Below are 22,250 nucleotides of genomic sequence, written 5' to 3'. Positions count from 1 at the left end.
TCAGCCTCACTAGTTTGCAGAGCGCCAAACCCAAACTTTTTACGCACCGTGCCGCCGCTTCACCTTCACCTTGCTCTTTTCCCTTTGAGCATCAACTGCTGCAACGGTGTTCCCGTTCGTACCAGATTATAATGGATTAAAAATGTTTTCGGGTGCCATGCTCACATTCCCGGTTCGTTTTGGGTCGCACCGCCGAGTCCTCGCAGGGAACCGATCCGATTTGGATGCCCTCCATTGCCGTTTCCGCATTCCCGCAGCCGCCTTGAACACTGCATGCGCGGCGCTCAGATCCATGATCTCAACAGAAAAAACCGGTTCCTCCGGCTAATCTACCCGAGCATTGCTGTCGGTGCAGTATGTTTCCAGCCAGGAGAATAGAGGGAAACCGGAGGGCTGAACGGCTGGTCACTGCGGGCAGTAAAAGGCCGTTTTCAGCGGACTGAGTAAGTCTGAACCGCGGCTTATTGATCGGCGTCAGGATAAAACCCGGAATAACCCCGCCGCCGCGCTCCTTCATGTCCCGGGATGGAGAGCTGCTGTCGCTCCTGTATGCCGTGTTTAGGCCGGCTCTGGGACTGCATATGGCCCGACTTCCGCTACCCAAACGTCCCCAACAATAACCATGTCATCGCCAACCCGGCCACGCAGACGGCGGAGATCCGCACCGTGTCTGGAGACATCCGCATCCCGTCGCCCAAGAAGCGGCCGGTGCAGCTTTACGCGGCGCTCTTCGACTTTGAGGCCCGCAGCGACGACGAGCTGACTGTGAAGGAGGGGGACAAGCTGTCGGTGATCGAGAAGCGAGGGGAGTACGTGCTGGCCAAAAAGCTGACCGGGTCCCTGCAGTCCGGACTGATCCCGGCGAACTACGTGGCTCTGCTGCAGGACGAGTTCGCCAAACACAAGTGAGTATGGAAAACACAAGCTCTGCTCTTATCATTATTATTATGATGTGTCCCCACAGCTCTTCTCTGTTCCTTCATTCCTAAATGACTGCTGATTGTGTGGTGTTCAAGCTGCTCGTTCACATGCTGGGAGTCAGTCAGGATGTGCCAAAGCGTCCCTTAAGCCCCAAAATGTTGACAGCATATTCAAAGGACACGTTTGGAAACGCAGAGGGACATTTAAAGGGAGAGAAGGTCCCACTGTATTTGACACAGTAGCATGATAACTGTGACATCCTGAACATAGAAGCTGACTGGGGTTTGACTTTCTTGTGTTGATACAAAAATATCAAACGGGTTCAGTCACCAGTGAAAGCCATTAAAAAGGCTCCATGTAACTGTCTGATATCACCAACAATCTTGGAGAGAAATGTTCTAATTTGATCTGATTTGACTTGTAAATGCCTTCCTGATATATTTCTACAGCTGAAGTCTGATTTAAATGATATATATATATATATATATATATATATATATATATATATATATATATATATATATATATATATATATATATATCGAGCCGAGACAATAGTTCATTATTTATTTTGCCATCAACAGCAATTAATTGGCAGCTGTTTCCATCAGTTCACAAATGTACTCAGTCAAAGTCTCCATTTGGCTGTTTTATTTATTTATTTGCTGTTTCTGTGTAATTTAAAATGTAATATGTTGAGTAAATGGTCCATGGACAATCTTTCTGCAACTAACTAATTTAAGTAGTTTCTCAAAGCAAAAATGCAACAACAAAAGAATCCACTGGTTCCGCCTTCTGAAATGTGGATATTTTGGGGGTATTTCTTAGTCTTTTGTGTAGGGCTGCAACTAACGATTATTTTAATAATCGGTTGATTTATTTTTTCGATGAATCGGATAAAAAAGCAAAAAAACATTAATTTCCAACCCTTTGTTCAAAAACAGAAGCGACAAAAACAGCCCCGAGCTGTTAATTAAACAAATTAGATTAAAATGGACTAACACTAAAAACATACACATGTATGCTTTACATCTGCCTTTTTACTGTAATTGATCTCCTTGGAGTAGAGGCTGCTTTAGCATGCCCTGCTTTATCAATATGTATGAAACACTGGGACAGTGGGAAGCTGTACTGCTCCTCTCACGTCTGTTTGGACCGAAACCTCCAGGCTCAGCTCCCTCATCTCAGCTCTGCATCAAGCTGCGCTGCATATAGAGTCCTCTTCCTTAAACTATTTCATTCTGGGCCTCTTACGACCACGAAATTACGTTGTTGGCTAAGCCCAACTACGTGATTTGATTCAGTCTACTTTGAGTAAAAAAACAACCTGCAGCCAGATCCGCCAGTGTGCCGGTTTAACGTTAACGAGTGACAGCGTGAACTGAACCAGACCGGGGGGTGACGGCATGTTTCATCACGTTACGGTTTTTTACAAGCAAGACTGAACTGTAACGGACAATAACGTAACTTTAACGACAATACACAACCCAAACACGTTAGCTAAAGTGTTAGCAAGCTGACTAGCTTCCATTAACAACAAGTTTGAGGGAAATGAAGCCGCTGTAGACATCTTAACGCTGGTTGGCCAAGACTCGACACATCCAAGATGTTCTATTTTTGCTAAGATCACGACTTCAGCGTTTCTCAGTCTCTCACTCCAATCTCAGACACGCTGGCGGCTCTTGCGCCGCTCTTTTTTTTTTCTTCTCTGCGACTTTATGACTGCCGTAATAATCGCGCGACACAACAAATCGATAATGAAATTCGTTGCCAACACTTTTGCTAATCAATTTTTATCGATTCGTTGTTGCAGCAGCCCCACTTTTGTGATATTAAGTTAAATCTCTTTAAGTTTTTAGACGATTAGGAATGCACCGATCCACCTTGGCTTTGGGTATTGGCTGATGCCGAGTACCAATCAATACCATGGTTTAATCAATACGCTGTATGCCTCACTGTGTGGAAGAGATGGGATCATTCTTTTGTGCACATAAATTGTAATTCCGCCCAATGTTTAAGATTATAAGAAAGTTGCTGGTGTACATTTTTTTTTTTTTACAACAATTACAATTAGGTATACTGTATTTATTTATTTATTTATTTTACAAAGTTTGGAAAGTGTTGTTTAAATCAAGCCTGGTGTTGCCTCTTTTAACTGAGACATAACATTTGTCAAAACTTCCACTGGAAATAAAACTCCAGTATGTGTATATAAACGTGTGTCTAGTCAAGGGGATAAGGAGGCGCCTTGTAGCTGCTTGACACGTAACCACATGGAATTGATATAAAAAAAGATTGTCCCCATTGTCATCGATACCCAATCCAGCTATTTGACTTATTATCGTGCTGCTAACGAGTATTTTCATTATGAATTATTCTCTTGATTAATGATTTGATCCCTGATAAATCAGAAAATTGTAAATGTGTGTGTATGTGTGTGTGTGTATATATATATATATATATATATATATATATATATATATATATATATATATATATATATATATATATATATATATATATATATATATATATTTATTAATAATACCAATTACAATTTCCCAAAGCCCAGGTTGACATAATAAAAAAATGTATTCTACTGTCGTAGAAGACTAAGAACCAAAACATATTCTCATTTGAGAAGGTGGAACAGGGGAATATTTGCCATGTTGGATATAAGTGTAATAGTTGCATAGTATTGCATCTTGCTTGTTCATTTTTAAAAACTGAAAACTTAACTTGGAGCCTACTGGTAACCTTATGGCGTCCAAAGCAAAGTTGAGCACACATGTTTGGAAGTGAAACAACAACCTCTGCTGCTGTTGAACCAGACTGGAGCTAAAAGTAGCCCAGAAGCTGCAGCTGCAGGCCCTCCATTATTCATTCAGCCTGCAGCGAGTCATCATGTTTCAGCACAGAGCTCTGCCTCTTTCAGTTGACTTCTCTGTCTGTGTTCATGCTGCCAATCGAACACTGATCCCAAATTCCCCACTGTCCTCAAACACAACACAATGTTAGGTCCACTAAAGCGAGGCCATCAAAACAATAATAACATCACTGATTTCTTTACGATAATGTTGAAGCTTTATTCTTTGTTCCAATGATCAATGTCAACCCATGGCAGGAACTATTTTAAGAATAATCAACCGAAAACATCAAAGCACCAGTGTTCTTATAATATTCCAGTTATGTGCTCACTGTGCTTTCTGCTACTTATCTCCTCCAGCATCACTGTAACATTCCTATAAGAAGATAAGCTCGGCTAAAGTTGGTATACAGTGATATACTGAGAGTTTTTGTACCTCTCGAGACGACTACATGTAATGTGTATAGGAAGGAGCCGACCATGTCAATAACACCCAAAAGAGAAAAAAATATAAACATTTGACCTTAACTCCAACACCCCAAAATGAAAAAGTAAATATATGTATGTATGTATGTATACAGAATGTTCACATTTATTGCTAAAAGACAGTTTTATGACAAACAAGGCTACATCTTTTCATTGAATGAATGAAGATATACTTTATTAATCCCCAAGCGGAAATTTTGTGTCGAGTAGCAGCCATTTACACAGAAGATAAGAATAAAAATAACAGGGATGATATATATATATGTGTATGTGTATGTGTGTGTGTGTGTGTGTGTGTGTGTGTGTGTGACAGGTAACAGTTTAAAAACTGTTTTAATTAGTCATTTTAAAATCAGGAAAACGTTTCTCCTGCTTTAGGATATTCCTATAATATTACTGTGATGCACAATCAATTATGACCTACTTTAATGAATGTATAACTTCATCGATTTCTTTTTTGTGCTGCACATAAAGTAACGTCATTAACGATAAATTTGCTCATTCGTTGGTTCATCAATCCTTTATCAATAAAATGTCTGATAATGTTGAAAAGCTCCAAGATAATGGAAAAGTTTTTTTTGTCAGACCAACAGTCCAACAAGTAATACAGAATAGCAATAAAAAACAACTTGAATAATGGCAGAAACAACTAATTGATTAACTCCATTGATTTGTTTCAGCTCCTGTATTTATACTCCTGTAGTAACTCTGTATCCCTGCCATATTTCCATATAAACCTCTAGCGATGGTAATGTAATCTTAAATGTATCACTACTGGACAATATGTCTCTGTTCTGTTATTCAGAGATCTCTGTTGTTTCTTGAGTAGCAGGCTGTTGTTACTGTAAGTGAAACCTGAATGTCAGGCCGAGCAGGCACGCCCTCCCCGATAGCTTAAAGTAAATAAAGGTCAGTTTCTGTATCTGAACAAGCAGGCAGGACTAAACAACACTTTAGCACTTAAAGCTTCTAAATAACAAATCCCTCCAAAGTATTCTGTTACACAGAATGTATTGATGCTTATTGGTGGTGGAGGAAGTATTCCGATACTTTACTAATACCACACTGTGAAAATACTACGGTAAAACAACATTACTATTACTTATGCATTAATGTTTAAAGCTACTAAAAAAAAAAAGGAACTTGAACTGTGTTATTAGGTGTTCACCATTGACAAAAGCTGTAGGGTTTCCAAGCACCAGAGTCCCTTTAGAAAACCTCATGTTACTGCAGCAGGGTCTGACAGCCTGGTCCCGCTCAGTCCTGGTTTTCCCGTGCCCACCGTTCCTCCAGCGGGCCCCGCCATACGGCCCAGGCCTCCAGCAGCGTTGTGTTGGCTCCCAGCGAGGCTCTGCTCCTGAAAGAGGAGGCGCTGCTCTCCTCGTCCCGCTTGAGTTCCAACTGCAGGTGGACGGTGGCGCCAGCGGGCTGATCGGGCCAAAGGCCCCGGGCGCTTAGTCTTAATTTAGTTGGGAATTTGACCCGATGACAATCATTAAGACTAACTATGTATACATGGCCAATCTTCTCACTGTAGCATGAATTGGAAATACGTGTAGATTGGTGTATTCTGTTAAAGCGTGACATCATGCACACACTGGGGCTTCAGATTGAGGCTGAACATGCTGCTGCAGCCGATCTGTGTGTGTATTGACCTACATACATGGTCTGCTTTCACATATAACACATTCTTCTTGTCTTTGTTCAATCCCTTTTTTTTAATTCATTTTCTATTTACTCCCATCTTTCTCTGTTTTCATAAATCATGATGTTTTTATTTGTGTTAACTGTCTGATCATCCATTTATCCCACAATCATTCTTCATCATATCCATGTGTCTTATCTGTCCGCTTTGAAGGTGGTACTATGGGAATATAAACCGTGTGAAAGCTGAGAAGCTGCTGTTGGCTTCCCAAAACAAAGATGGCTCCTTCCTGGTTCGCATCAGTGAGAGTCACAGCGATGAGTACACAATCTCTGGTAAGTGGCACCGCCTATCCACCCACCCACCTACCTATTCACAACAGTGACCTCTTTCCTCTCGTTATCTTTCTCTTTCATCTTTCTCTGTTTCTCATCCTGCCTTCTTTATATTTATTACATGTCCTTCTTCACACTGACATGTGTAATACCTTCTTGTTTTGTTTGCTGCTTTATGGAGCTGAATCTGTCTGTGAACCTAATGCAGTGAATTAAACCAGTTGTAAAAAAAAGGTGCTGCCACCTTGTCCTCTGCCATCTGCACATATTTAAATGAATTAATATGCAAATGTTTGGCTCAAAATCTGCCCCTTTCTATGTAGATGAGCCTCAATGGAGTCCAATTCTTAAAATCAACTCAGTGAGAATTGGTGATCACTGAAGCGGATTTAGAAGGGGCGTCCTCTCAAACTAATTTATTATGGGCTCCAGTGACAGTTGTGTGATGGAAAATACATTATTAAATCCTCCCTACATGTAAATTCTGAAAATGCATGAGAACAAAATGAATGAAAGTTAAGGTTATTGTATAAATGAGTAATTAAATATTCTCCTCCCTCTTCAAAAAAAAGGTTAAATTTGCACTTAGCTGCAAAACTTAACAGGCTTGTTTGCACAGTAATATCATTATCTCATTATCTTTTGTGAATGGGACCTTGAGACATGGCAGATAGTGGTTGCAAGCGGTGCACAATTTATGGTACTGTCAGCGGTCGCAATCCATTCTTTGAGAATCTTTGAGCATAAAATATGCTCTGTGGCAAACAAACCTCCGACTTGTAATTTGATCTGCACATTTACCTCTTCCAGGAGAGCAAATTGGCAAGCGTGAGCTAGAATAGTCTGAACAGCGCGAGTTTAAACACAACAAAGCTGTAAAGAGAGTGTCTAGATGAGATTGTGGTCTCATCTAGACACTTGCGAGCAGCTGCATTTTCTAATATGAATAAATATGTTTTTAAGCTTTTATGTATATAAAAGCGTAAACAAATATGTATTCATATTAACTGACATATTTTATTTCGTGAAAAAAAGAAAATTATATTTTATGTCCTTTCAAAAAAAAGTACTTTGAGATAATGAAAATGGAAACGCAGACATTCTGACTAATTTCCAGGTTAGCACAGTATAAGCAATTTCTCCAATAACAGAAACCTAATCAGAAACTAATTTGATGAACATTGATGAGCGATCAGCAATACAATTTCTGTAGTTGCGTTCTTTCCCGTATTTGCAGCACGGTTCTTCTTGACTTTATTTGTGATTAATTTAGTTACAGGGTTTCTTTCTAAATGCATCAAAGTGTATGTATTTGCATGTATTTTTCAGAAATTGCAGTGCTTTTTGTTGTGGTGGGAATCCTGTTGTCACTTGGTGCATTTTTTTTCATCCCCTCCTATCGGTTTATCTTCATCCATCCTGTCCTCCATCCATCACGCCCTCCAGCCACTGTCAACCGTAATCTCCCTGCCTTCGATTTCCTCTCTCTGCTCCCGCTATAGAGGGCAGGAGGTGACACAACATGCTCTCAGGCCGCCATGTTGGAGGTGACAAAAACGACTGATTTCAGTTTGTTTTTTAAACTGGTACGACTTCACTTGGTGTTAAATAGAAACAATGAATCTCTCTTTTGATTTTCGGATTAGTTATTCTCATATAACGGCTCACTGTTAGAGTCCAGTGTTGCAAATATAAATAGTTGGATAAGGATGTGTCCAAAGGATGCTTCAGTATGTTAACGTAAGAGAAATTGCTAAACGATAAAGAAAATCGCTGACACTGAATTGGACAAGACATTTTGCATTGCAGTTTATTCTTTTATCTTGATTCAAGAAATACAATCAACACGTGATGTTGTGGTTTTGTTTTGGTTGTTCGTTGAGACGTAGAAACAGCATTTGCTGTACTGCTGGTATCGTTGGAACAGGGGATCAGACCTGGAGACTAATGGCGTCCCGTAGACGCTAAAAAAATATACCTGATAATGTCACATTGTAAAAAAAAAAATATGTGTTGAAATCGGCAGTAGGAGAGATGGTAGCTAAGTTGTTAGCACCCGTTGGACAGCACAATCCTGCTTGGCTTAAAAACAGAGGGTTTGTTAGCGTTGGAGCGAGCCAGGCTAGCTGTTTCCCCCTGAATGAGTTGTCCCAAACCTCCTGACGACCCTCTGCCACGCCCACCTGCACACCTGCAGGGACAACGGCCAGTGGCAGAGAGGGTCATCATCATGCTAAGCTAAGCTAATCACCTCCTGCTCTGTACTTGATACAGACATGAGATTGAGTTTCTAACCTTACGGTGAAAGAAAAAATAAGTACATTACCACAATGTTGAACTCTAACTTTAATCAATAAATGTTTTTATTTATTTATTTTGTATCTGTTTTATTATTATACTTGTTTTATTACATACTTTTTAGGACATTGTAATGTTGTGTAAAGTGACTTTGAGTACCAAGAAAAGCGCTATATAAATGAAATGCATTATTATTATTATTATTATTATTATTATTATTAATAAAGCTAACAGGTCAGCTAATGGTTGTAGCAACTGATAATGTCCAAACATTTCTTTGAATTTTTGTTTTGTTTTTAAATAGAGCTTGAAAAAAGGAGGACTTCATAAACTTGACCAAGCTTTACAACTTGTTTGCTGTTTGGGTGTAGACAAGAGAGTTTAATGTATTGTCTTTAGCTGCAAAAACCTACATTTGGAAGCCAGTTGTCATCAAACTACACATTTATGAATGAATCCACAGCCAATTTTCTAAAGGACCTCCTGAGATTTGTGACTTTAAAGCCTCTGTTATCTATCCATCTCGTCTGCATCACCTCCAGCTCATTTTTCTCGCTGCTCCATTCTTTTCTTTTCGCCCTCTGGCTTCACCATCTTCTGCATCTGCATTTTTTTCCTCCCCCATCCACTTCCTTCCTCTATCCAGTCCTCCCTCTCTACCCTTCTTCAATGTCCTTTAGGTCCCAGAGGGAAAATGCTGCAGTTGGATGTTCAATTTGCAATGTGCTGGTCCTCTTGAAATGTGCATCATCAGTACTCTGTGTGTGCAGACATGCTTGAATGAAGGCAGAACAGACCATCAGACAATCGCACACATTCATGTCTGATTTACTGTCTTTCCTTTGACCATATAAACAAGACCATCTTGTTGTTCTTTGGGCGTATGATAATATAGTTTGTGCTTTTCTGTGAAGACTAAACATATGGTGTCCCTGTCTGACTCTAGTCCTTCTGCATGTTGGCGTATTTAGCTGTCAGTCAATATTTTATCATAATTCCTGGTTTCCTATAAATGACATTCCCATACAGCTGCATTATCTAATGAAACATATTCTCTCTAGGGTTGCCTGTTTATCAAAATGTAATTATCGCAGTATTGCCAATTTGTAAATAAATTGTAGGAGGCGCAATATTTGTGAAATGTGAAATTGTCAAGAAGTGTCCAAACACAATTTTAAATTAAATATTGCCGTGCTGCAAAGAGGTCATATTCCATGCATCATATTCTACATACTTCAGAGAGCATCATTGTTTGGTACTAAATCACAACATAATCATTTGAATATGTTTTCCAATGAAAATGATGACTCATCATTCCTTCTAATATCGCAAACGTAAAGTACCTCAAAAGCGGCGCTTTTATACAATTCTTCTTATTGTCCAAGTAAACATAAGTCATTTTCTGGTTGTGACAAAATACTGAAATGATCAATTCTGAGTTTGATAGCCAAATAATCAGATTTGAAGGTACAAATACTTGACGAATGAGTCATTTCATTTAGCATCTGACTATTTGTGTATTTAAACATGCAATATGTGACCGCAGTATAACTCTCTTGTCCCTTTTACAGCCCGAAGTGAGGGGAAAGTGTACCACTTCAGGATTCAGCGCTCGACCATCGGGGCGTACTTTGTCTCGGATAAGATCTCCTTCGCTACACTGGGAGAGCTCATCTCTTACTACCAGAAAAACCCTCGGAGCCTGGGAGTGCTGCTGGAGGAGCCCTGCGCTCAGCAGGTAGGACACAGAGATGCACACATAAACACACTGTTATTAGTTCATTCTTGTGATTACCTTATGAGATAAGGAATTAAACTGCCCCTAACCGTAAAGTGATGGCTGTAATATGGAATGGGCTCGGGGTGGCTCGTAGTGATGAACCTGTATAGACCATTATGACAAGACTCAACAGTCTTAGCAGTTGTTGTTTTGGTTTTATAGCTAACAGCTTCCCCTGTTTGGTTCAATCTCAGTCCTCCCATTAACCTTGCTTCAGCTTTGTTTCACAAAACAGATTAGCTGGCTAATATAATGGAACATTTAGCAAAACATTTCCCCTGGGGGGATAATAAAGTTGAGTCAGACATTTCCCTCATGCCTTGTGTGGGGCGCGAAACAGCTAAAAGGAGAGTGAAAGGAGAGAGAAAGAAACACAAGTCTAGATTAATGCTGATGTTGCTATGTGTCAGGTGGATTTGTGAACAAGCAGCTGTTTGCTAACAAACTAACTACTACCAAATGTAAGAGTTGATAATATGTTAACTGTCCTTATGTGGCCCAAAAAAATTCAGATACAGATTTTTTTGGCTAATTGAGGTCGGCAACAACAATTTGTGAAACACAATGTTGAGATATCATCATCTTTTAAATTGACATAGTGAATGAGGAGCGGGATAGTGTGGGGAACTTGAACAGGTTGAAGACCAGCTGGACACCAGCCAGGAGCGAGTCAGCCATTTTGGTCAAAAAAGTAATTGTATTATATGGAGAAAAGGTCCAAAAAGAGGCTTTGTTTAGTATGTGAAAAAGTTCATAGAATGCTATAACATTAAAAAAAGTCATGGCATAATGCAGTATAGGGGTATTCAATTCAAATTCTACAATTTCCAGTTAGAGATAATTTTCTCATGCAAAGGTCTGGAACATCACAATAACGTCTAACTTACATTGTGATTGAGGCCCATATATGTAGCCTAATAGTTGTATCAACGTCTGTATATAGTCAGCAACTGACTGTCAAATCAGAAAGTTCAATTGAATAATATCCCAACAAAATGTATTCAGTTTTGAAATGGAAGAATTCTGAATAAATAATATATACTCTAATAATAAATGCATGTTCTTCTCTCATTTCAAGTTAATAAGGGATGGATAAAATAAAGCATTAAATTCAGTTCATTCAGGTGTGAAGTGATGTCAACCAAAAAGGTCACAATATTATATTATGTTCTCATCTTCTAAAAAGACAGATTTGTGTGTAGAGGTTGTAGATTCAGGTCCGGATTAAGCGTCATCTGGGTCCGGACCCGGACTGCAGTACACTTGTTGGTCTCTGGCATCGTTTATCGAAAAAGTCACATAAAAGGGACTTAGTAGTTTAATAATACAACAGAAATCATAGTACTGTATATCCAATAGTTGGTAGAAATAGTCATATTATGCAATGACTTTTTATGTACAGCAAAACAAAATCAATAGTCATAGTATGTGAAGTCCTAACTTAGATCTTGTTTTTTGTAGTATTTCACAATTTAAAAACCAACAGCCAATGATGACTAATAACAGTTTCCACTGATGCTGATAATTCAAGAGATAAAAGTTAAATTCAGGCAGCAACTGCTCTAGTTTTTAATCGGAGCATCTTTGGTCTCCGCAGCAGGAATCTACAACAAAGACTCTGAATTCATCTTTCTATTGTTGCTCTGCAGCGAGAACTTAACGAGCGCTGTCCTGTGCTCTATATGCATAAATTAATAAGAGGTAAACATATTTTGGAGTGTAATTAACCAGAGAATCAAATCATGCGGCATTGCTGTAATTACTTGAGCTATCTCTGCACTGCAGCTTACATTAAACCCCCAGCGAGTAGTATTCTTTATTCATGGCTCATCAGTTCGAGACTGGCGGGAGACGACATTTTCCCTCCAGACTGAGAAACCACTTATTTAAAAACCGGCAACTCTTTACATTTTAGAGACAATCGAATCAGAAATACAAAGTGGGGTTTTTGGATAAGGGTTTTCCTTCATGGATAAAAAGTGTGTGAGAACATAAAGTACATTTGACTACTGGATCAGAGCCCACTCAGTGACTCCTCCTCTTCTCTCTTCCCTTCCAGAGGAGGCTGTGAGTCTGAGGCCACGGACACACTGAGGCAGAAACACACACATCATATGCATGAACACATGCAAATACAACACACATATTCTACACTAATGCTTTCATGTTCAACAAGCGACATCATATACACACTAACTACATAAAACATAACCGCATGGAGGTACTTTCTTACATGAGAAGCAAACGGGCAGGATGAAAAATGTACAGAACACTCTCACATTTTTTGCTTTTTGTTGAACTATATTTTTTACTTCAATATTTGATTATCTTTTATATATTTGAATAACGGGAAACATAATTATCTCTTTATTGCATCTAATTATTGATTGCCGAGCGTGTCATCATTTCCTGACTCTTTAACCTGCTAATGTGATTCAAGAAAGCCATTTTAACATTTTAAAGGTCCACTCAATGAATTTCTTGTAGCACCCTGAAATGCCCAAATATCATTACAGCAGCTAATGTTTGTTATTTGGATTTAAATATATTTATATTTGGATTTCAAACCTTGAGCAGTGAGCTACAAATACATCGAGCTCTAATTAAAAATTGTCAAAAAACAAACGACTCTTCATAACTTGATGCCAAAATATTTACGTTTTCAGTTTTAATCAAAAAATATTATAATATCTATAAATAGGCTCACGTTTTTTAAACTAAGAGCTTCTTGAAGTGTTTTCACTCAGCAGACGTCCTTCTGCAGCATCACTACGGCTGATCAATCGGTCCTTCCAACATAATGAAACCGCTTTTAGAAAAAAAACACTCATTTAGCTTTAAATGCTCCATCAGTTCAATGTTTCACCAGTAAAAGTCACAAACGATGCTTTCAATCACTTTTTATTGACTTGGCAGAGCACAAGATCTGGTTTTCTGTAATTATGTAGCCAACATGGTCAATAAAAACTACTCAAGCATGGTTTTGAGGAAACGTCTGATTCCTCTGATAGCTTTTAGTTTCTAAAAGCAGATTCATCCTGCTGTTTAAATGCCTAATAAACGGCCCAAGTGGTAAAAAAATGTCATTAGCGAGATTAGGTCATGCATACTTATAAATGAAGGGAAACATTTGAATTTAACGGATCAACAAAATAATCTTCCAAACTATTTTATTATCATAATTATTCATGACGTGGAAATGGATGATAGATATTTGTATGGTGTTTAATAACAACCACTAAAAAAACTATTTTGCTGAATGAAGTAAAAAATGTGGCAGCAGACTGAAACTGAATGTTGTTTATTTCAATGTCCTTCTTCATTTCTGTTTTGTGAAATTAATGTTTAACATGTGTACTTTAAAGCAACAAGTCGCTTTGTCTATCGCCTGATTAAGTTGATTTGTAGCGTCTTATTTATATGTGAACAATGACTATTTGTTATTTAATTTATAATTCATGTTTTTTTAATTAATCATTTTATTGATCTTTTTTTATTTCATTTTATGTTCATCAAAGCACTTGATCATTCCAACAATGTTCTTTATCACCTGATTGTTACTTACAATAAATTTGTCAAAAAATATTGTAATTCACTTGCCCTTTATTAAACCTATTCCTTTATTTTGTTATCATTGATTTGTTTTTCACTTACTTATCATCAAAAGGGAAATGTGTCTGCATCTCCATCCAAACTGAAAAAAGAAAACACTAATCTGGGATAATACAAATAATATTTTAATTTGACACACAAAAATCATGGGGAGGACATAATATTAACAAATATTTAAAAAATGTTATCATCATAGGGTTGTTTCTCGTCAACAACACTTTCTCCAAGTGACGGTCCGACAACCACACAACCAGCATTCAAGATATGTCAAAACAACAATCAGTGTTACGGGAAAGTGTCCAATATGTAATTTAGTCAGCAATCAAGGAAGTGTTTTATTAAACACCTCCTTGGGTCTTTTACTAGATTTCACAACTCCTTCATGTTACAAATTAAACGGCTCATGTAAATTCACCACCTTGTATTGTGCAGAGTGAGGAGGTTTATTATATAAAATGCATAATTCCTCAGCGTTGGAAAATGTGTAATGACTGAGTTGCACATTTGATTTGCCATTGTTTGTGCCTCGGTATCATCTGCACACTTATTTTAAACCGGTTTGATTTTAAAGTTGTCTGGACTCACCCATTTGTCTCCGTGCAGCGGGAGCTGTTTGACATGGAGCCGTGGGAGAGGCCGCGAGAAGAGTTCAGACTCCACAAGAAACTGGGAGAGGGACACTTTGGAGAGGTGTGGGAGGCTCTGTGGACCACAGAGAAGAAGAAAGTGGCCATAAAGACGCTAAAACAAGGTACAAATACAGGGAGATACTGTGAAGAGTATAAAGCATGCGACTGAAGCTCATGACAAAAATATCTCTGGGTTAAAGGATTAAAAAAAAAAAAAAGGATGGTCCTGTTAAAGAGTAATTTAAGACCTTGACAATTGTGTTCCTGCTGAGCTCCAGTTTACACACTTCTAATCAAACGCACCTTCAAACAGAACAGAGACTAAAAGAGAAACTTTCTGGTTTCTTTCACTCCTTAATACCTTACATTTCCTTTCAAAATAAGTGCCGTCCAATGTACCGGCGGGGGCAGTGAAACATAAGCTTTTCAGCCTGTAGTGTTAAATCTTTAAGACTGTGCAGACTCGAACAGCACTATATTAAAAAAAGCACAAGGTCTACAGACCAGTTGGTCGAGTTTGAAGATAATCTGAGGCTGAAACACTTCACATAGTTTATATTTCATGAAGTAGGTTTTTACAGCAGTGGGTTACGGGTTCATGGCAGCTATTGTTTGCTTTTCTGCCATGACACTTGCAAGGAAACAGAAGTAGTCCAATGTAACACAATCCATACTATAAAGTATCCAATCTGGAATATTTGCTTGCACCTTTTTGGTTGGCCACCACAGGAAGGTACCAACTTGGTGGAGGAGCGCAAAAACAAGTTGTTCATTCAGGAGGCTAAAATGAAATATGGACAGATGAAGGGATACACAGGATGGACAAAAACATGCTGATTGTGGCAGAAAGCAGTGATGATTAGTGTAATGAAGGATGGATCGATCAAGTTATACATAAAGCATAGAGAAAGAGAGATGAAGGTTATTAAAAGAGGAAAAGCTGCTTAAATCGTATGCATGGCAATGGGGGGCTATTTAGAGAAATGTTTGGAAAAGAGAAGATGTGGTTGAAAAGATGGCTATGAATGTAAAGCCAAATTAATGACATGAAAGGAGCATAAACGACAGTGAAAAATAGGACAACCAAGATAATTGATCGTTGTGTTTCTACTCTAGAGGACACGAAGCAGGACGAGTTTGTCAAGGAGGTTCAGGCATTGAAGAGCCTCCATCATCCCAAGCTGATCCAGCTGTTGGCCATGTGCTCCAGAGGAGAGCCGGTCTACATCGTGACCGAACTCATGAGGAAAGGAAGCCTCAAGTCCTACCTCGCCTGTGAGTGCTGAAACAAACACAAACACACACGCACACAAATTCTTTAAATAAAATTCAAAAAACACAAAATCTACAAAAGACTATACAATGTTTGGTATCTCCAGAAAAAATAAGATAAAATATCAAATATTTTAAGTGTCAGCGCTTCTACAGAAATCTGATGGTGAATCAGTTCCTCAACAAAGTGGTTAATTTCCTGTTTCTAAACGGCACACGACATGAGGAGACTCCACTGGTGATTTAATATGCAAAGAGATTAGAACGGAAAGTTAATATAGCTTTTCCTGGAGTTTGAGAAATTCAACCCTTACCTTTTTTTTTTTTTTTTTTTAAAGCTCTCTGAAGCAGTATTTAGGCCAAGTGACTGTTAAATCTCTACACCTTAAATCCAAAGCAAATGGAATTTATTATCTGGCAGTTCTGCTCAGCAGAGAAATATTGTTCTGACATTTTACAAAAGGCTTTAATCACCGGGAGTCTTAACGAGTAGAATGAAGGGTTTGACTCTGACGCCTCATTCCAGTGGGTGTTTTTTATTCTGTCTGTGTGTGTGTGTGTGTGTGTGTGTGTGTGTGTGTCTGCATGTCATGACTGTTCTTACATTATATATATTTGCTTTTCTGCACAGCAATTGGCATTCAAATTCATGGATCATTTAGTGTCACGCTGCAAAACAAGAGGAAAACATGCACCACTCAGCTGCAGTGCAGCTTCTTACATCTAGCTCCTGTACCTGTTTGTGATGCGACAATGTAATGTCACAAAATACAATGATGCAAATGTGGCTTTACTGTGGCACTTGATGTTGAATGTTTTGACCACTGGGTCAAATTTTCTCATTTCTTCCACTTATCCACTTGTTAAATCCACTAATCCAACAATCTATACACAATTTTGGTTGAGTTTTGTTTGGAGAGATGACAACTACTGTTTCAAAGAATCTTATAGACTTGGGCAAGGATCAAAAGACAATATAAAAAAGAGACTCTACATACAATTTACTAACTCAAAAAGGTGGATTTAGTGTCATGTTTGATGTATAAAGCCATGCTTTCCACCGGTTTAGCTGACTGTGTATGTTTCTATATATGTCTGTGTGTTTTTAGCTGCTGAAGGCCAGGTGCTGACATCAGCTCATCTGATCTACATGGGCAGTCAGATCGCAGAGGGCATGGCCTACCTGGAGGACAGAAACATCGTCCACAGGGACCTGGCTGCCAGAAACGTCCTCGTGGGAGAAGATCTGGTCTGCAAGGTGGCCGACTTCGGACTGGCTCGGATTATTAAGGTAAGTTTCTAAATGAGAGAGACAACATGAACTCATAGTATGAAGCGCAGGGTTTATGTTTGTCTATTGAGTATTAGTCAAGAACAAGTGTTTCATTTTAGAACAACACTAATTATTTATCCCCATTCTCTTTAAATATGCATAGTGTGCTTTGTTGTTGCAGTGTAAACTCATGTAAACTTAATGCCTACCTCCATCCTCCTACCATCTGTCCAGTATAATGGAGCAGCTCTCCAATCTGCATAATTTACTTTGTTTGCGGTTAATAGTAACAGAATGTTTTATTCATACAGAGCTTTTAAGACATGGGAAGATTTTATATTGCCTCAGTGTGTGTGTGTGTGTGTGTGTGTGTGTGTGTGTGTGTGTGTGTGTGTTTGAGAGACAATGATATTTACTGTAAATTAATCATATTCTCCATGAAGAAAGTCTCTGCTGGTCTAGGCTGCATTTTATCTTGTTATCGTTTGCTAAAATAGAGTAATTGTATGTAATCTGGATTTTTCGTCTGCGTCAAAGTGTTATTACATAATCTATGTACTGCTATAATGCAACACTATTAATGCAGTCACCAAGATATTTACACTCAGCTAGCTAATAAGTCATTTATGTACAATAAAGTGAGACAAAGTTAAAAGTGTGCTTTTGAACGGCATGTTGTTGTAAGAATAGTTTTGTGATCTTTTTTTTATTTTTTTAAGCAATTTTATTCAGAATCACTGGCGTATAAACCCCAAACTGTTTGAGTTCTTGGTATGAAATTACCCGGATCTTAGGCATTTGGGGCCTTTAACCCCGCCTCCAAACTGCTTGTCTCAGGCTTGTTCACATAAATAACAGCACAAATAAAAAAATTATTAAAAAAGAAGATTTTTGGGGGCCCAGTGTGATGGACACGGAAGTTGTAATTACAGTTTGGCCTTAATGTCAAATTGGCTTCAAAGCCTGGTGCTTTTCATGGGGGCTTAGTTTAGAGGGGATCATTTAAAGTAACACCATATTTTGGGGTTTCATGGGAAGTGTAGTGAAGTGTGTGTGTATATACAGTATATTTTGTTAACTCTTCACTGTGTTTCTCTACAGGACAGTGTGTACACAGCCAGTCGAAACACAAAGATCCCAGTGAGATGGACGGCTCCCGAAGCGGCAATTTACCAGAAGTTCTCCGTAAAATCCGATGTCTGGTCATTCGGGGTCCTTCTGTATGAGATGATGTCACGTGGCAAGATGCCTTATGAAGGTATATCGTTGACTTCTTTCTACTCTACCAGTTACACAGTGGAGTTACAGGTCTAGAAATACTAGGAGGTACTGGGTGTGCAAATGATTGTTCTCCATGTGTGGTTACACCCTTCTGAAATCATTTTGTACTTTTGTATTGAATGATTATGACGTTAGTTAATACAATAGAATGTCGTCTGGAAAATACAGTTTTAATAAGCTATATTTATTATTATCCAAAAAAGCTGGCAATGTTCTGTATTTTACTTATTGTCAACAAATCCCATGAAAAGAACAGTAAGAACAAATGTGCCACGGATAAGCTGAAGATAAATAGAACAATTTGGAAAGTATTCAGAAGGATGAGCACAACAGCTGGGCACTGTAGTTTTTTTTTAATCCAACGTTACTCGAACAGAAGAAAATAGTGCATTTGTTTGTGCCTCCATTGTCTTAAAAACTATCAAAAACCCAACACACACACACACACACACACACACTCTGTTGATTAATCAGCCGCTGAAAATAGTCCCAAACAAATGCACTATTTCCTCGTGTTTGTTTGATAAAAACTACAGTGACCAGCTGTTTAAGGAAATGCTTTAGCTTTTTTTTTTTAAATCTAAAGCAGGAAGCCAGAAAGTCATTTCTTTTCTTTCAGATAAAAATGTATAAATACCAGCCTTATAATTTAAGTACTAAATCCATGAGATCATAACATGTACTTTCAAGATAACTGAACATCTTGATTCAATATGTTGAGTTGGCTTTACCTTTTTAAATTTGAGCTGTTGCAGCCATTCCTGATGTTATCGTAGCTGTGTTACTGATATCGGCACAGTGGAAAATCCCTGCCTGCAAAAGAAAACGTTCAGGAATTAGTAAACTCCTTCCACTCTAATGCTTTGATATCACTCCATGTTAGGAAAAAGTAACAAGGAAGTGTTGGATCTGCTGTCGTCGGGGTTTCGGCTGCCCTGTCCAACCCGCTGTCCTCAGAATATTTATCGCATCATGATGGATTGCTGGGCGGCTGAGCCCTCGAAGAGACCCTCCTTCCACGCCCTGCACAGCCAGTTGGATACAATATATGCCAGGATATATTTCAAGACTATAGAGGTATAGAAAGAGTAAGTCGTGGGGGAAGAAGAGGACGGTGAGAGCAGATTATCTGCAACTGATCATCGACCGCAGGATTGACATCAAATATGGAAAGAGAGGGGGATGAAAAGTAGCAAGGAGTTTTCTCTACTCCCATCCGACCCACTTCCACAACAGGGTATATGTATTTGAAGAACACAAAGGTCAAAGGATGGAGGAAGAAGAGCATAAACAGCAGACAAACGGAAGTGAATTGTCCAAGATAAAGAAGATGCTCGCCAAATCAAAGGAAAAATGAAGAACACTTCATTTCTAAGGCTAAAGGAAAGCAAGGTGGACAAACGGAAGACTGAAGATAGCCACAGAAATGTGTAAATACACATACTCCTTCCTTTTAAAATAAAAGTGAACACTAAAACCCTCAGCACATCCACAGAACAAACTGTTTTTAATTTTATACCCTTTTGTGTTTTATAAATACTATTTTATTACCTCTGTATGTGCCATGTCTGTGTATGCACACTTAAAGATGTTATGAAATCCCAGGTCAGGACTTTAATCACCTGACTTGACTGCAAGTAAATGCTAAATATCGGGGTTATGTGCAATAATTACAGCTAGCTTGGTTTTTAGCCATGTTAGCGCCCAATGCTAGGGACTCTGATGTGGTTATTACAGCACTTTTGTCTGAAGTGAAATATCTCACCACTACTTGCAATGCTCTTTGTTTCAAACCTTTGCTTTCATCAACGGATGAACAATTGTGTTGATCACATAACTTTTTATTTTGTCACAATTTCCTTTTCCGTCCAACATTCTATCATGTTATAAACTAATTACCAAACTCCTATCAGCTTCAGCTGTACTTTAAGATTAAAGGATAGACCAAAGGCATCTCTGAATGATTACAGCAACCACTAACTCTTTCACTGTACATATGGCATGGGAGTAAAAATCCAAACATAGTGGTCTTGACCTTTTTTTTATCTGAGTCCTCAGAAAGTAATGTGTACATATTTCAAAAAATATTGAAATATAAAGTGCTGCAGGAATGAGTCCTAAAACCAAGAAATCAGTTAACATTTTTGCACTTCCAGTTTCTTTGTCTCAAAGTTGGTGCTGCTTATTATAGTGGTTATTTGTAAATGGGATTTTGGTGAGATGCTTGAAATAAGGTCTGTGGTTAAAACAAACCGAAGAGATATTAACGTTTTGTTCTAAAACATTAAATGCATAACCATCATGAAATTTTGAAGTCTCAAAAATGGCAGTTGCCAACGTGAAATCTAATATCAAGTTCGAAGCTCAGTGGTGGTGCAAAGTCATGCTATTGTGGTGGAGCTTGTTAATTACAAACGTTTTAGCCACAGAGCTTACTTTCTGCATTAATTTAATCTAATGGAAATATCCCATTGGCCCAGAGCAATTTTGACTTCTGGGTAAACTTAAAAGAGGTCATCCCTGCAGAAGTCTGTGGTCAGAACGCAAAGATGGATCCACGGTAACTTGCTGATGTTCACATGTTGGCTTGACAGTTAACATACATGTAGAACTTAGTAACAAGTAACATACTACAGAAAAGCATTGCCAATCATTAGCACGTTAAGCATGTCAACAGAGGAACACAGTACAGCTGAGGCATATAAAAGAAGAACCAAGTCAAGTCTGAGATATTCTGAATTGGCCACTGTTCAGAGGATGGCCCAATGGCCCGGGACAAAGTTATCATTTAATACCCCATTAAACGTAAGCACCTAGTCTGTTCTCTTCATTTTACATCCACCATTTTTTTCTGGCTTTATGGGGCCTCTAATGGCTATACACAGTCAGTCTTGTTAACCACGAGAACAGTCTTTTTTTTCAGCCTACTTTTGCAGGCACTTCAAAAGGTTTACACATCTAATGAACCTGAATACAAGTTTCTCAAGAATAGTATGGGGATTGTCTTTATCCTCGTATGACACTTTTTTGCTGGCTGACCCAGTGCTTGATGAGCCAGTGGGCCATTGAGTCTTGTGTATCGGATTTAAGTTGTTAAATCTCTTTTAGAGGCCCACAGAGGCCAGTTACAACTAGAGTGACGATGTTTACACGACTGTCCATACCACAGAAACAACAACAATGGAGGCAGGAAGACCTGCTCGAAGAATCATCCATATGCAGAAGGACATTTTTTTTGGGGGGGGGGGGGGGGGGTTCTACACCACAAAACACTGTACAATGCAATTTGAGAACATTGCAGCTTTTGTCTTTTATGCATGCCCATACACAGCAGACAAAGCCAAGTTCAGGAAACTTTAGCCATAATCACCAAATCACAATATTGAGTTGTATGTTTTAAGCTGAGTGCCATCGGGTACCAAAAAAATTGTGCGAAGAATAAAATATTTTAACTATTGTTTTGAAATGTGTCTGTTTTTATCATAACATCTAGTGTCTTTGTCAAGTGCTTGCAAATACATCCAGGAAGATGTCCAGTAAAGATAAAGAATTGAAATAAAATTGTGGAGAAAGGTGGCGATTACAGTGCAGTTGCCAATCCACTGACTGAACAAAATATGTGTTGCACCGTTGAGGGAAATAGGCTTAATTATATATTTACATACTAAAGAAGAAGTCTCGTCAGTTCCTCAGTAACAAAACTTTTTTTTTTTTAAGTGGTAAACAAGAACAAGTTATAATTTGAGTCGAAACAAGATATACTGTACATACTTTAAGTAAGCACAGACCACTTGTTGGCACTATTAGAAACTATAAAAAATACAGGGAGTTTAATTTACATCTAATTTTCAC

General features: G+C 38.5%; 1 protein-coding gene across 1 annotated transcript; it reads left to right on the top strand.

Annotated features, from left to right (window-relative positions):
- Positions 1 to 525: 525 nt before the first annotated feature.
- srms (src-related kinase lacking C-terminal regulatory tyrosine and N-terminal myristylation sites) lies at positions 526 to 19,481 on the top strand (the record flags this gene model as incomplete). The annotated part of the gene is made up of 8 exons (XM_079226261.1): positions 526 to 905; positions 6,132 to 6,253; positions 10,123 to 10,289; positions 14,547 to 14,694; positions 15,689 to 15,847; positions 16,954 to 17,135; positions 18,219 to 18,375; positions 19,282 to 19,481. 8 exons carry the CDS (start codon positions 526 to 528, stop codon positions 19,479 to 19,481), a joined length of 1,515 nt encoding a protein of 504 aa, XP_079082387.1.
- Positions 19,482 to 22,250: the final 2,769 nt, after the last annotated feature.

The sequence above is a fragment of the Taurulus bubalis genome, assembly GCF_910589615.1.
Source record: "Taurulus bubalis genome assembly, chromosome: 11".
Lineage (NCBI taxonomy): Eukaryota > Metazoa > Chordata > Actinopteri > Perciformes > Cottidae > Taurulus > Taurulus bubalis.
The sequence above is the reverse complement of the archived record's forward strand: the minus strand, read 5'-3'. Positions and strand labels throughout refer to the sequence as shown.